Consider the following 15,229-nt stretch of genomic DNA (forward strand, 5'->3'; position numbering starts at 1 on the left):
AAATCGATTCTATCCATGTATTGCCAACTCCGTGAGTCATATTCACACACAAACCCATCAGCTAGTGGAGGGGAGTGTATTTACAATTGCATGACATATCCAGTTTCTAAAACTTTTGTCCACGAGGGAAGTTAAATGATGAGCTTTGAAGCTCAGTAGATGCAGCACCCAATTTTTGATGAAAACTAATGGAATCCCATTTTGCTGTTGTTTGCTGAAGAAATGCAATTGCAAAATACATTGCAATGTGTACCTTGAGTAATCTATAGTGCTGGAAAGAATCAGTATTGGTCAATCTGAAGCTGTTCGTAATTAAGGAAAGGTAACTTAAGGGCATTATTTACAATTCGAAACAGGCTACTTGACCATTGAAAATAGTTGGAACACAATTAGAATATTGTCACATCTTTAAAAGGCATTGATTCAATAGAGATGGTTCAGTGAAGATAGCAAGAACTTAAGATAATACATACTGAGCAGGACATCGCTTCATTGGAGAAAGGAAGAATGAGGAGAGATAGGATTGAGATTTTAAAAATGATGTGATAATGGGTGTAATTTAAACTGTGGATGTGGGTCTAAAGGGCACAACTGAAATATTAATAAGTCCAAAGCAATATCTGAAGTTAGAGGTTTTTGCCACAGCGAGTATGTGAAATAAAACTCCCAATGTTTAATCTACTTAAAAAAAGAGCTTTTGGAATAACTGGTAAAGAAAGAGGTTAAAGGTTAAGAGGACTAATTTTAGAGACATATCTTTGGAATGTGATGAGTTACACACTGTTGAGAATGTGTAATGGAGGGGGTTATAAGTGCAGGCAATATTTTTTTAAAACCTCTTTCATGACCTCAAGATGTGCCAAAGTAGTTTAAAACAATTGAAGACGTTTGGAAATGTAATCACTATTGGTCAGTTGGAAAAGCAGCACATCTGAAGAAGAAATAAATACTAGGAGAGATGACCAAGAGGTTAGTCAAAGAGGTAGGTTTAAAGGAAGGATTTAATAGAAGGCAAACAGGAGATGTTTATTTTGAAAAAAACAACCGGAATGAGGCTCCAGATGGTACGCTGCAATGGTGAAAAAGTCTGGCATTTATATAACATCTTTTATGACCTCATGACATCCAAAATGCTTTATAGCCAATGAGGTAATTTTGAAGCATCACATTTCACTGTTGCAATATGGAAAATTCAGCAGCCAATTTGCTCAAGGCAAGCTCCCACATACAGCAATGTAATAATGACCAGATAAACTGTTTGTGATAAGCAAGAGGCAAATATTGTCCAGGGTACTCCCCTAACCTCCTTTGGATTAATATCACTATCTTTTATATCCGTTTGAGAGAAAAGATAGGGCCTTGGTTTAATGTCTCATCCGAAAGACAACAAGTCTGACAGTGCAGCAAGCATTGCATGTTTCCAGTTCTAGTTTTTTGAGCTGAAGTCCTGAGTTGGAACTTGGAACCCACAACCTCCTGACTTAGATGCAAATGATACCAACTGAGCCACGACTGAAATGGATGCTGGACAAGGGCTCAAGGTTGGAGGAAAGCAGTCAGGGAAGGCTGCAAGTCTGCAAGAGATAGGGAAGAGAGGGGTCCGGGAAGAAGGTGTGCACATGGATAATATAATGAAATTAAACTAAAAGGAAGGCTTGGTAATGAAGAAGACATGGGGTCCGCTTAAGAGTGAAATTAGAATGGCCAAGGCAGTGGAGTCTGGTTCAACCTGAGAGGAGTTTGTCCCTTATAACAGGGAGTTTGTGCGTGTGGGGAGTTCATCGGTCCAGAGATTCAATGGACAGTCTTGCCTTAAAGGGGGTACAGTTTTCATGTATAAACGGGTAGCTGATTTTGTTTGTTCGCTTGGGAAAAGAGCCTGGAGAATCATGTGTCACTTTATCATGGTGATGTCATGTACGAGTAACCTGATTATGTTACACGTGGTGCGCTCCAAACAAGATAAAAGATTTGCCAAACATTTGCCTCAGCTTTGTTGAGCTCATGCGCATGGTTCCGTGTTTTTTTTGTTAGAGAGACCGACGGGTTTGCGAACTTTTATCGCCAGTAATGAGCAAGTGTTGACCGCAGCAGCAAAGGCTGGATCGAGCAGGTGGAGACTGGTTTGCGTGTTTACTGCATGTTGGGAGGGGGTTGGCGGGTGGAAGTGGGACAAATCTGCTCTTGGCCCGTGTCCGGAGATGGCGCAGTAACGCCAGCACCAAGGCGTAAGGGTGAGGGGTGAATTTGACTTGTCTCACGTTGAGGGGGATGCTCTGTCAACAGTCCAGATTTCTTCTTAGGTGGCCTGACGTTGTTGTTGTTGTTGTGGAGGGGGACTTAGTGCATTCTCGACGCGCCTCTCGGTGGTTAATCATCACTTTTTCATCTTTATTTTTCGATGAAAGGGACGGGGAAATCGTATGTACGTGTGCGTGATTTGCAGAATGTTACATTCCAGCTCCCGGCGAAGTCACGTTCCCGGAAGCGGAGCATGACATGTTTTCTTTCTCTGGGGGTGGGTGTTGAATCGCCAATTGAAGTGGTGCCGGACTCCTGAAGCTCTCAGGTCGGTGGATAGAGAGAGAGAGATAAAGATGTGGGTAGGGTAGGCAAAGGAAAGGGGGGGGGGGGGGGAGGAAGAGAGAGAGAGATAAAGAATGTGCTGGAGATTGAAGTGCGTGCCTCGCCGTCTCTTGCAAACTTCGACACAAGGTACAGTACGGTGACCGGGGTTTCGCACACCACCCACTGATGCACTTGCAGCTGATCGGTTCCTTCTCTCTTTCTACCCCCCCCCCTCCTCCTCCTCCTCCTCCTCCCCCTCCTCCCATTACAAAAAAATGCGAAACAAAAACAACAATTAAGTCCCGTCTGAAAATCCAACCCTCGCACTTTGTTGTTGTTGTTGTTTTTGAGTGCAGGGCAAGTTTGTGCAGAAGTGTGGTGTTATTTTAAAAAAAAAACATTGGCTTCCTTGTTGACCAGACGGTACAAGGGAGAGACAGAGGGAAAAAAATGAGAAAAACCCAGGTCGTTTCTTGACTCCCTCTGCAAACAGGGGAAGCACATTGCAATCGATCGATTATTTGCAATCGGGAAGTGATCCCACTCACAATGCTGCTCTCTGTTAGTTGGTTTTGCATTTTTATTCCGGGAAAGGGAGTGGAACTGGTCTATTCTGTGTGTATGTTGAAGGGAGGAGGCAAAGGTTATCGTGCTGTTAGAGAAGAGGGCCGAATCCCCCACGCTTTGGTCGTGATGGGGATGGGGGGAGTACTTTCTATAAGACATTCTCCACACCCCCCCCCCCAATCTCCGCCTCCATCATTATTTATCCATTACCGCGGCCCATATGGCAACCGTTACTTTTACTTTTGTTATGCAAATTTAATTTTTCTTTCTTTTTCGCGCACGTAATATTACCCACCACCAAAAAAAACAACATGGCGCAGGGCAAGCTGGGCTGAGAGAGAGGGGGTGTGTGTTGTGTGTGGTGGTGGGGGGCGTTGTTTTTTAAAAAAAAGTTGCTGCTTTTTGTGAAGAAAGGAAAACAACACAACAGCTCAAAGAGAGGAAATGGTTGTGTGGTAGCCTACCTCTCCCTTCCCCGGCCGAGGGTTTTAGATGTGTGGCCCCGCCAGCGGCTCCAGCCCCAGGTAAGTTGTCAAAGCCTGTCAATCAGCGCGAGCCCAGGGACTGGCTGGCGGCCGCCCGGGGATCGGTGCGCGGCGGTCGCAACGGTCGCCAAAATCGGACGCACCGATCCAAAAGGGGGGGGGGGGATGGATGCACCGTCCCCGTCGGTGCAATGCAGCGAGTCACCCGGGGTGCAGCTTTCGGAAGTTGTTTTTCCCGAAAGGGGAAGGATGCAATTTTGAATTTAAAAAAACACACACAAACCAGGATTAATCCGGCCCCGGGGGGGTGATTGACTGACAGGCCGCGGCCGGGCGCGAGCGATGGTAGTTGGACAGCACTCCCCCCCCCCCCCCCCCGCGCGCGCGCGCGCGGCTTGGCTGTCCGCCCGCGCGAGCCACCCTGCACGGGGTTCGACCCTAACCGCCGTCCGTGTGGCGCCAGGCCCAGATTCGCCAACCCCAATGGCCGGCCCCACTCTGAGGGGAGTAATAACCCGGGCGGCCCGGCAATGCTGATTAACCCCCGCCAACACCGGGGCCGGATTGTGTGCAAAGGGCAGGGACAGGGCCTTCCTCTCTCTCTCTCTCACACTCTATCAGAGTCCCGACTCTCGCTCTCTCGCCCCCATCTCCCGTAGCCGAAGCCCTGGAGGGGAGGGGGGGCGGCGGTGGAATGGTGAATGGAGGAGAAAGTGAACGACTCGGGTGGGGAGCGATGTTTAAGAGGGAGAGAAGAAAGGTTCGAGGAGCCTTCAGGGGGTTGGAGGAAACAACCGCGGAGAGTGGAAAAAGTGAAAGAAGGTGTGAAGAAGAAAACGAGAGGGAAGAAGTGAAAGAGAAAATGTAAAATCAGACAGATGGGCTGAGACAAAATGAGAGGGAGATGAGCATGAGAGACGGGTAAAGGGGGGGGGGAATGTTGTCATGGCAAGAGTGAAGGAGAAAGTGAGGGAAGGGAAGCAGGAGATAAAAAAAAGGTGAAGGGAGGGAAGGATAAAGAGAGAGGACTGCGAAGGGAGGGGAATGATGACAGTGACCCAATGTAGGAAATTGAGAAGGAGGACAGGCAGTAGTGGTGCGGTAAGCAGAATGAAGATGGAAGGAGCGAGGTGGCAAAGGCAGAGCACAAAAGTGAGGGGTAATGGGAAGAGCAAGATAGAGGAGAAAAGGATAAAGGAAGACACTACAGCAAATGTTGGAGGGGGGGGGGGTGGGGGAGAGCAATGGAGAGTGGACAGGGGAAAAGTAAGAGGAAAGGAGGAAAAATTGAGAGAATTGTGAAGAAGTCTGCAAGGATGAGAGAGAAAAGCATGACGTGGTGTGACATAAAGGAGGGAAGATGAGAATAAACATAATAAGAGCAGATGAAGACCATATATCCCATTGAGCCTGCTCTGCCATTCAGTCTGATCATGGCTGATCTGAGGCTTCAACCCCATTTTCCCACCTACCTCCCTATCATTTGATTCTCCAAGATACCAAAAATCTGTGTATCTCAGCCTTAAATATAATCAATGACGGCAGAAAATTCCAAAGATTTGCAACTCTTTGCATGAAGAAATTTCTCTGATCTCACTCCTAAATGGTGGGCCCTTCTCCTGAAACTGTGCCTTGGTTTTTCTACATTCCTCAGCCAGGAAAAATAATCTCTTAGTACCTATTGTGTCAAGCCCCTTCATAATCTAGAGAGAAAGAAGGGAGAAATAAAAGTTCAGAATGAGGAGAACGATGAAAGATAGGTAAAGAGCCAGTGGAAGGATGAAAATTAATAGGACTGGAGGTGGGAGGGAAAGGCAAGGGGATGTGATGAATGAAAATGAAGTGCTAGCAGGGGAATTAAAGAAGGGAGCATAGAAACTGAGGGAGAGAGTGATGGGTCAGCGAAGAGGTGTATAAAGAAGCGAAAAGGAGACCTAGATCAGAAAGGTAAGTGACCAAAGAGGAAAGTAATATAAATTGAGGAGAGAACGAAATGAGCAAGGGAAGGAGAAGGAAAGTGAGAGGAAGTAGGAGTAATGGTGGTGGGGGGGGGGGGGGGGGGGGAGGAGGAGCAGGAGTTCAAGGGCTCACATGGGGAAGACAGGAGGAAATTCAGAATCGGGGAAGATACGGTGTGGCAGGAAGACATGGGAGAGAAAAGGATGATGAAAAAGTAAGTGAAGAAAGGCAGATGCTGGAAGTGGATGGGGAGGAGAAAATGATGACCAATGAAGAATGGAAGGAAGTGGAAAAGTTAGGGGAGGTGTGAAGAGCAGAGAGAAATAGTAAGGAAGGAGGAGAGTGAATGCAGTAGAGAGTAAGAAGGAGGAAATGGAAAAAGGGAGAGAATGAGATATTAATGTGAGGAGGTGAAAGCTGAAGAGGAAAAGATGCAAAAAACAATTGTGAAAATAATTAGTGAGGGGCAAGGGAGGAGTGATGAAAAGGGGATATTGAATAATACAAAAGAATGATAAGTGAGATACTGAGTGGGGAAGAATGTTGAAAGTAGTGCAGAGAAGAACCAATTATTGTGTCAAAGGTTTGAGTTTGAGGAAAGATGGCACAATCTTGGGTTTCTTGGCTTGAAAAGAATCTGGAATGTGGTCTTATGAAAGTGTTTGGTAGTTGTATGGAGTAGGAAAAATTGGAGAAGGAGAGATCATAACAGAAAGGAATGATGCTGGAGTGAAGGAGGCAGAGACACAAAGGGGGTAAGAGCGGTATTGTAGGAAGATGTGGGGATGAGTGAATGAGAGTTTGGGAAGGGAGGGAATGGGCGACACATTATTTTCTAACTAATGAATTCACAATATGCTTTTACTTAGTATAATTAGATGAAAATGGAAGTTTGGGTAGAGGGCAGAAGAGAAGAGCGAAAAGGAATTTGTTATTTTTACTCCTTCCATTGCACTCCTGACATTGTAGCAATGTTTAGTAAAGTGGTAAATGTTGTTTTGAACCATATTTAGTGCTGCCATGTGCTGTATGTGCTCAAGACTGTAGGCATTGGATCTGAGTCATGGAGGTGGTTATTATACTAGCAGAATGTAAGTAGGAAAATTATCTGATGGGCCGCAGGTATTGAAAAGAAGCTGGATAGTTGACTCAAGTGGCATGAGTATGCTGGGTTTGATAATGGCAAAGACAGTTTGCTCAGATGAAACATTTGGATGATGGGGATTTGTGCAATGATGAGGTGGAAGACATGGCCATATTTTGATTAGGAAAACTGAAGGTGAGAATTTAGAAGAGAGGAACTGTGGGAATGCAGGGTGCAATTCATGAGGGTAAATCACAGCTTATGAAAGGCTAAGTGAGTGGAGTGAGCCTGTTCTGCAATTCAATACGATCATGGCTTGTCTTGGCCTCAAATTCACATTCCTGTCTGCTCTCCATAACCCTTCAACCCATTATTGATAAAAATTATTCTATATCCTCTTCTAACTTAATGTCTCAGCATCCACTGCAATCTAGGGCAGTGAATTCCATAGATTCATGACCCTTTGTAAAAAGTGGTTTCTCCTCATCTCTGTTTTAAATCTGCTACCCCTTATCCTAAAATTATGACTTCTTGTTCTAGATTTCCCCACAAGAGGAAGCATCCATTCTATGTCTACTTTGTCAATACCTTTTATTATCTTGCATACCTCAATTAGATTTCCTCTAAACTCTAGAGAGCATAGGCCTAAACTGCTCAGTTTCTTTTCATAAGCCAAACCTCTCGTCTCTGGAATCAATCTAGTGAACCTCCTCTGAACTGCCTCAAATGCTACTACTTCCTTCCTCAAATAAGGGGACCAAAACTGTACACAGTACTCCAGGTACGGTCTCACCAATGCCTTGTGTAGTTGCAGTAACATTTAAATGCCAAAATTTACCTTCTATCCTGTTTCCAAGTCATTGATATAGATTATAAATAGCTGGGGCCTGACGAGTGAACCATGTGGCAACCTACTAGTTACATTTTGCCAACCAGAAAAAGACCCATTTATCCCAGCTCTCTGTCTTCTGTCCAGGCTAATAAATTACCCCAAACTCCATGTATTAACCTGTGTGACACCTTATCAAATACATTTCTGAAATCCAGATATACCCCATCTTAGAGGATCCCCATTATCCACTTGCATTACTTTGGGTGTTCCAACCCAGCTGAGGACTTTAAAGTGTGGCAGGAGGTAATGGTGGAGTCCTCTAATGAAAAGATAATGGAGAAGTTGGGGGTGAGGCTAAGGTGAAACCTGACAGGAGAGTTTTGCTATAAAGCATGGTGACTTAAGTGGGGGAATATGTAGGTGAATTGAACAACCTTGTCCAATGTCTTGTCATTTAGAAGACAAAAGGTTGAATGCTTTGGCAAAGTACTTAGTATTGTTGCTGAGTTTTAGGTAGGGATTTCAGGAGAGAGTACAGGTACCAAGGTATTTCTTTAGAGAAGGGTTTCAAAGATCAACCTTCAGTGGAAGAGAGCAATATGTAGTAAACTGATGTTAAGGGGAGGGGAAGTGAAAAATTGCAAAGCTTTTCCTTCCCCCATTCTGTCTGAATTTTGATGCAGAAGTGTTTTGTTTTATAGTTTTGTTAAGATTAGTCAGTATTCTGCTTTTACTCTCCTGCTCCAGCTCTGATCCTTGTTCATTTTTGACTTGAGTAAAAATGTACAAGGTATTTGGATAGAAAATGAAAAGTGAAGGCCCGATAAAGAATGGGGGAATAGTGATACGTGTCCTTTCTGACTTTTTTCCCTACCTCTACACTAGTCTCCTAAGAAGCTAGACTGAACCAGTGACAGCAGGGAGAGATAAAACTGGAGTAAGTAGTGTGTGTCAGAGGATGGGTAAAGATGATTGAGAGTAGACAGAATGAGAGGAAACAGGTGGAGTGGGAGAATGAGAGTATAAGCAGAAGTGGTGAATATAGTGTGATATTTAAAGAGGTTCACATTGAATTGTATGAAGCTGAAGGGAGAAACTGATTTAGTTGTATTTGTGTCATGCCAGTTTAGAGATGCTGAACCTTGTGGAACGATAGTGAATTTGCCTTGGAAAGGAAAACTTAAAACTTTGGGACAGATGGCAGACTTGTCTCCTGTGTGCAAGGATGCAGGAGAGTTAACTGCAATTTATTGACAACTTGTAAAATGCCCACTACTTGGAGAGTCACTTGTCCTCCTTGACCTGGATCCAGCTGTGGTACAGTATGTACTTGATGTGTATGCTGTTGTAACAAAATAGGATAATGGGGAGAAATCTGTGAACTGTGTTAATTTTTTTCTTTATGCTTACACTTATAAGCTGCTTTGTGTGCACTGGGTGAAGCTGGTGCAGGGTATTTGAAATCCAGGCTAATTGGCACCAATATTGTGCAGTGGGTAGCTGATGCGATTGGGGAAAATGCCTGTTTGTGAGATGAGCAAATACACTACGACTAGAAGATTTAAAAAAAACACTTGTGGAATATGTCCAACTGCCTAAAATGACTTTCTGCCTCTTTTAGCTTCTTTATTGCCTTGGGCCGGTTATAAGCTTTGGGCAGAATGTGATGCCACAATGGTCAGGACAATCACAGCCCACCTATGCCTTGTTAGTGTATGGGGCATTTGTGTGCTCCTGATTCTGGGTTGGTTAACCTTTTGCCTGTGAATGTCCTATTGATTGAATGCAGATTTTTAAAATGTTGGTGGGGAAGCAGAGTTATTTTAAAAGGATTGTGTATAGTGTAGAGGTGATAATATTTAACTTCCCAAGAACACTAAGTTCACAACTCTTGAGGAGGGGAGCATTTGGAGGAGAGAATGCATGTTGTGTAATCACTTTTGTGTTTTGTCTTTTTCTCGCTCCTCACTCCACATTAAAACTTCTGCCTATTTCTTTAGTTGTTGATCCCTCATTGGGGTTTCTAGCATCAATTGTCATCACTACCTAAAGGTTTTTGAACAGTGAGTGTTGTCACTTGTGTAGATCCTGGTAGGGTGGGGAGCATCATAGATGCACCTGATCGTGTCTTCACTGGCCAGTATCTCACACATGCACTTTTAGGAGAGGGTTGTTCCATGCGATCATGATCAACAAAGGGATGTAGATGATTTTCCTCTTGCCCAACACAGTGGCACTGAGGCCATTTATTGTGTTTCAACTTCATTCCCTGATGGAACAGTACTTCAGCACAGACTTAGGAGTGAGATGGGGAGAAGGAGAGTTCTATATTGTGGATAGTGTAAAGGATACAGTTCTTGCATAAACCAGTGACGAATGTAAAAGTTTGATAATCTGGCCAAGCTAAGACCTGAAAGGAGAGGGGGAAGTTAAAGGTCAGTTATCAATGGAGAGAGCGGTGAAAAATATTCGAGATGGCTCCTGCTTGGGATCCTGGCTCTGCTGTGCTTGCTTAGCTCTATATGACATCTGTTTGCCATTTCCAAAGCACTGAAATGTGGGACGTTCAATTTAGTTGATTCTTTTTTCACCTCAGCTGAACGTGTGGTACAACAACTTCATCTGTCTTAACTTGGTGCAAGGGGTGTGTGTTTGTGTGAATAATGGTGTGTTCCTGTATATATCATATTCATTGTCCATTTCTGATGTAATAGATCTATGTATGTACAATGGGGATTATAGTGGGTATCTCATTCTTGCATGTTCTTTTAGTGTCAGCTTATGTATTGTATGTTGTCTAGCATTAAACTATGCACTGGGTGGCAGGTTTGTGTGCTGCTTTGTAATAACCCCCTATAGAAACATTTGCAGCATTGGCTGGATGGCTGATTTCCCTAAAAAAAAAAATCAATATTGGCCATCTATATGATCAGTTAAAATCACTTTTGAAGGAAACTTGCAAATTGGAATGTTCCAACAACACTTTAGCAAGAGTTTGCCTTGGGGCAAGTGCTTAACATTGCCTGTAATTAGCTCTTGAGTTAATCAATGCTGTTTTGTAGTGAGTGGAGGTGTTTGTACATGCAGCTGGGGGAGAATGCAAGAAAGAAGATCAAAAGAAGGACCTGATTTTTGAAAATGTAGCCTAGTTGGTGAAGGTGTGACATGACATTTGTTAGAAATAGTGAACTGGCTTATTAGGAAAGGGACTGAAGGCATGTCAAATAACAATCTCTTATTGCTTAAAAATTACAACATGGAAGTAGACCATATTGGTTTTATCTTCACAGAAATAGTGATTTTAATCCTTTGTCCACCCTGTATTTGTATCCTGTTGTTTTTCTCCTGGTTTTATTCACTCTGCTTCAGTTAGTAATTCTGTTTATGTACTTCAGTTTCACGATCCTCTATTTTTCTCCTTTTTTAAATCTCTGGAGAAGTCAGGGTGATTGGTCTTTGAGCATAGATTAAGGGGCAATTTAATGGTGGTGTTCAGAATTATGGAGGACATTTGATAAGTGGATGGTGACAAACATTTTCCACTGAAAGGATTGTTGGATGCTTTGAAAAAAAAACTTAGGCTGTGCCACAATTGAGATGCAAATTTTCATCATCCGTGCTTCAGTTTTCATTTTTTATTTCCATGTTATTGTCTTTCATTAAACCAGTACCGGTGAACATAAAAACTGTACTGTTTGAAGAGAATTAGGGAATACCCTGAATCCTGATTATCATTTTGCCTTTGCCAATGTCACTAAAAATAATTGGTTAGCATTTCATTTGCTATTTGTGGCATATTGTGTATAAATTGGCTGCTCTGTGTCTATGTAATAATGATTGTATTTCACAAAGTAATTAATTGGCTGTGAAACACTTTGGGGCATATGAGAATGTGAAAAGGAGCTATACAAATTCAGATTTATCAGCGCCTTTCATGCTTGCTGAATGCTTCAGAATTGCTTTACAGCCAGTAAAGCAGATTTTTGAAGTGTGAGCACTTTTGTAGTGGAGGAAATGCAGAGGAAATGTCGCAGCAAGTTTGCACACAATGTAACATTGACTAGATAATTTATTTTGTGAGGTTTATTGGGAATAAATATTGGCCAGAGCACTGGGGATAACTCTTTGAATTAGTGCTGTGGGATTTTTTTATGTTCACCTGATGGGGGAGATTAAGCCTCCACTTAATAGTTTATCTGAAAGACAGCACCTCCAACAGTGCAATACTCTCTCAGTACTGTATTGAAGTGTTAGCCGTTACTTCTGTGCTCAAGTCCTGAAGTGGAACTTGAACCCAACATCTTGTGACTCCAGTGAGAGTGCTACCAAATGATGATGTTTGACAAGTACTTTTTTTTTTACTTTGGGCAAATGTGCCACATCAGATGTGGCGTTAAGCTGAATAAATGAGATGGGTTCCAGGTTTTATCCCTGTTCAGTGTTAGCTCATTTCAATTAGCCTGAACATTAATGGCTCATGTGCCATTGGGATAGGAATGGTGGAAGAACAAAATTATTTGACGACTGGAATGAGTTTATTGAAGGGCATAGGACAAGAATAGGCTTGGCCTTCGATGCAATGAACTCACTCTGCAGTTGAGTAGTCAGCTGAGAATGTATTTTTGGTCCAGAAACTTAGAATTATCCAATGGTTTGAATATGAATAAAACAAGTTTATTTACTGAATTTGAATGCAGCACTTAACTGGATTACTAAGACTCTCAGGAAGAAGGACTATTTGAACAATATGTTGGAATGACTGGCACCTGTGGTTTACATCTTCAGCAGAGAGGGGAGAGAAAAATACTTGTTGACCTAAATACAGACTTTAGTGTATTTTCAGGTCATAGGTGATGTAATGTTTACTATTTTTAAAACTTTTAAAGATCCATGGTGTGCAAATATGCTGCTTGTTCTGAGCATGCATGGCACATCCTCTTATTTAATCAATAGTGACACAGCCACTCCCAGTAATTCTGCCTGACTTCTTGTTCAAAGGCATTTGCTGACATTCCTGTATTTCCATACTGAAGAAATGTTGGGTCTTCCCTTGATGGCATTTCAAGTTGGTTTTAAGAAGCACGATTTCAGTGTCTGGTTAATGCTGTGTGGATTTGATTCAGTCAGGTCGGCTGAGGAGATTTGAAAACTTGGTGAGGTGAGTTTCTTCAGAAGTAGTTTTTATCTTGCGTTTCACTGTTAGTGCAGCACCACGCTACTGAGTTGCATAAATGTGTGGTTCACAGGAGAGCCTCATGAGCTCAGTGCTGAAGGGATGGCGGGTGTGTGTACAATGGTAAATTGTTAGGGTATTTGAGCTTTCTTCCCTGTTGCTTCAGTGGCCACCTCTGGTTACAAAGAATAATGCTGAGGCCGAATTAAAGCTGAAGATCCTTTAATGGCATGTGTTGATTTGAAATGTTTGGTTTTGTTAAGTCTTGCAACTTTACAGTGACTGCAGCAATTGTTAGCTGCTAACTCTGAGTGGAAGCCTTGGAGACCTCCTCGTGGCCACCTGGGGTTTATTTGTGACGTGCCTACGTGGTGAAACAAATTCATTGCAGATTCACTCATGAATTGAGTGAAATAAACACCTGATAGGTGTGTTGATTTACCTTTTAAGAGGTCCTGATTGAAAGAACTTGGATTCTAAAGTGCCCTCCACAACCTCAGGATGTCCCAAAGCACTTTACTGCCAATGAAGTATAGTCCCGAGTATAATGTAGGAAACATAGAATCCATTTAAACCAATAACTTTTGACTTGGGTGAGAATGATACCAGCTAAACCACAATTAACTCGTGAAGAGGCTGTTGGCAGTTCGGAAGCAGCCTGGAGGAAGCTGATGTGAATTAAATAAAATTGCCTGACAATTTTTTAAAAAACAAAATATTCTACTCGCTTACAAAAATCAAGCGTAATCCAGCTGAACATAAAGGCATCGGTTCATGGAAAATTAATCTTATTATCCCCTGCCCCAGAGATAGGTTCTTGCACCGTTTGAACAGGCCTGCAGGTGAAGCGAGAGAAGAGCAGTGTTAACCATTCGGTGTTATGTCAAAAATGTTGCTTTTGTAGAATAGATTATCTGATCATTAGCGCATTGCTGTTTGTGGAACCTTGATGTGCACACTTTCTAAATTGCATCAGTGACTACATCTCTTAATTGGATTTAAAGTGCGTTGGAACATCCTAATGTCACGAAAGGCGCTATATATTTGCAAATCTTGTTCACTTTCTCATTTGCTTGCTCTGTCTTTTGTTGGAGATTGAGGTGCAAATGTTTCTTTCTGGAGCTCTATCATGGGGTGAGTGCATTTGTGGTCAGTGTTATGTAGGCATCTCGGGTAAATCTAGCCCCTGCATTCTGTACTGGACACCTCCAGACATGTTCTGTTCCAGGCACAAATTAATTTGGGAATATTGAAACAATGCCAAATTTTTGGAGACATGAGTTCTGTGTGTGTTTTTAAATCATAATATGTGGAGATTATTGATAGCCAAGGAAATCTGCAATTGTTTTATCAATCAGGTGCTGACATCTGGTATAATAATAGAAAATCAATTCTGTACAGACAAAGGCACATTTGATTTTAATTGTGAAAGTTGTCTGGATTCTGAATGGTTGGGTGTTTCCTAGTTTCTGTGTGGTCCACATGTCCTGATATAAATTGGTCTGTTCCTGGAAGATGTGGGCTAGGTAAGCTGAAGCCACACTAGATCCGACTCCCAGAGGATGCGATTGTGTGATGTGGTAAGCTCACACAAATGCAGATCAGCTCCGTGAATGGAGAGTTTGTCTTTAGTTGATAAGGACCTTGCCCATTCCTGCCAGCGTGTGAGACACCACTTCTGCAAGGACCCTGACTCATGTGAGACAGCCACTCTTATCTATTTGTCCCAATGTGTGAGGCCGCTGTGTATACAGAGCCTGACACGTGTCCTAGTTTATAAGATTACTATAGGTTTGCATTATGGGTAATGTACTACAATTTCAGTCCAGCTAGGTGTATTAAATATTTGTTCTGTGTTTAATTGAATGATGAGGCCAATCAGCAACAACAGCTTGTATTTATGTAGTGCTTTGAATGTAATAATCCCAAGGTGCCTCACAGGTGCATATGTAAAGCAGTATTTGACAGATTTCAGAGCAGATGATCAAAAGCTTGGTCGAAGAGGTAGGTCTTGAGTGGAGAGGCTTAAAGAGAGGCCGTTGTTGTGTAGATTGTCTAATTAGGGAACTGTTTTTTGAAACATAGTCACGATTGAAACTTGGGAAACCATGCAGCCAATTTATCCACTGAAAGCATGTGGTAATGACCAGATCATTTGTTTTATATTGGATAAGGAGTAAATATTGGTCAGTACATTTGAACCATAGAATCTCAACAGTGCAAAAAGAGGCCATTCAGCCCATCGAGTCTGCAATGACTCTCTGAAAGAGTATTTTACCCAGGTGTGCCCCATCCTCCCAATCGAGTCTGTACTGACTCTGAAAGAGTATCTTACCCAGGTCCGTCACTGTCATGGCTAATCCACCTAACCTACACATCTTTGGACAGTGGGAGGAAACAGGAACACCCAGGGGAAACCCGCACAGATATGGAGAGAGTGTGCAAACTCCACACACAGTCACCCAAGGCCAGAATCCCTGGTGCTGTGAAACAGCAGTGCTAACCACTGTGCCAACATCCACCCACATTGCTGACTTTGGTAAGAACTCCACTGCTGCTCT

The 15,229-nt window shown here is 42.8% G+C and overlaps 1 protein-coding gene across 12 annotated transcripts in view; it reads left to right on the plus strand.

Annotated features, from left to right (window-relative positions):
- The first annotated feature begins 1,955 nt into the window (after positions 1 to 1,955).
- The window catches only part of LOC144506981 (bromo adjacent homology domain-containing 1 protein-like), a 67,224-nt gene continuing 53,950 nt past the window's right edge, over positions 1,956 to 15,229 (plus strand). For 3 of the 12 annotated variants that reach the window (XR_013499997.1, XM_078233473.1, XM_078233479.1), the window contains exon 1: positions 2,490 to 2,715. Coding sequence is in view for 4 of the 12 variants with exons in the window: in XM_078233470.1 (XP_078089596.1) it covers positions 3,628 to 3,659 (32 nt within the window). In the remaining 8 variants the exon portion in view is untranslated. Of the gene's footprint in view, positions 2,114 to 2,273; positions 2,426 to 2,472; positions 2,716 to 3,428; positions 3,660 to 12,531; positions 12,654 to 15,229 lie in introns of those variants that run through there. The other 9 variants (XR_013499995.1, XM_078233478.1, XR_013499996.1 and 6 more) reach the window with 8 other exon arrangements.

The sequence above is a fragment of the Mustelus asterias genome, chromosome 18 (genome assembly GCF_964213995.1).
Source record: "Mustelus asterias chromosome 18, sMusAst1.hap1.1, whole genome shotgun sequence".
Classification (NCBI taxonomy): Eukaryota; Metazoa; Chordata; class Chondrichthyes; order Carcharhiniformes; family Triakidae; genus Mustelus; species Mustelus asterias.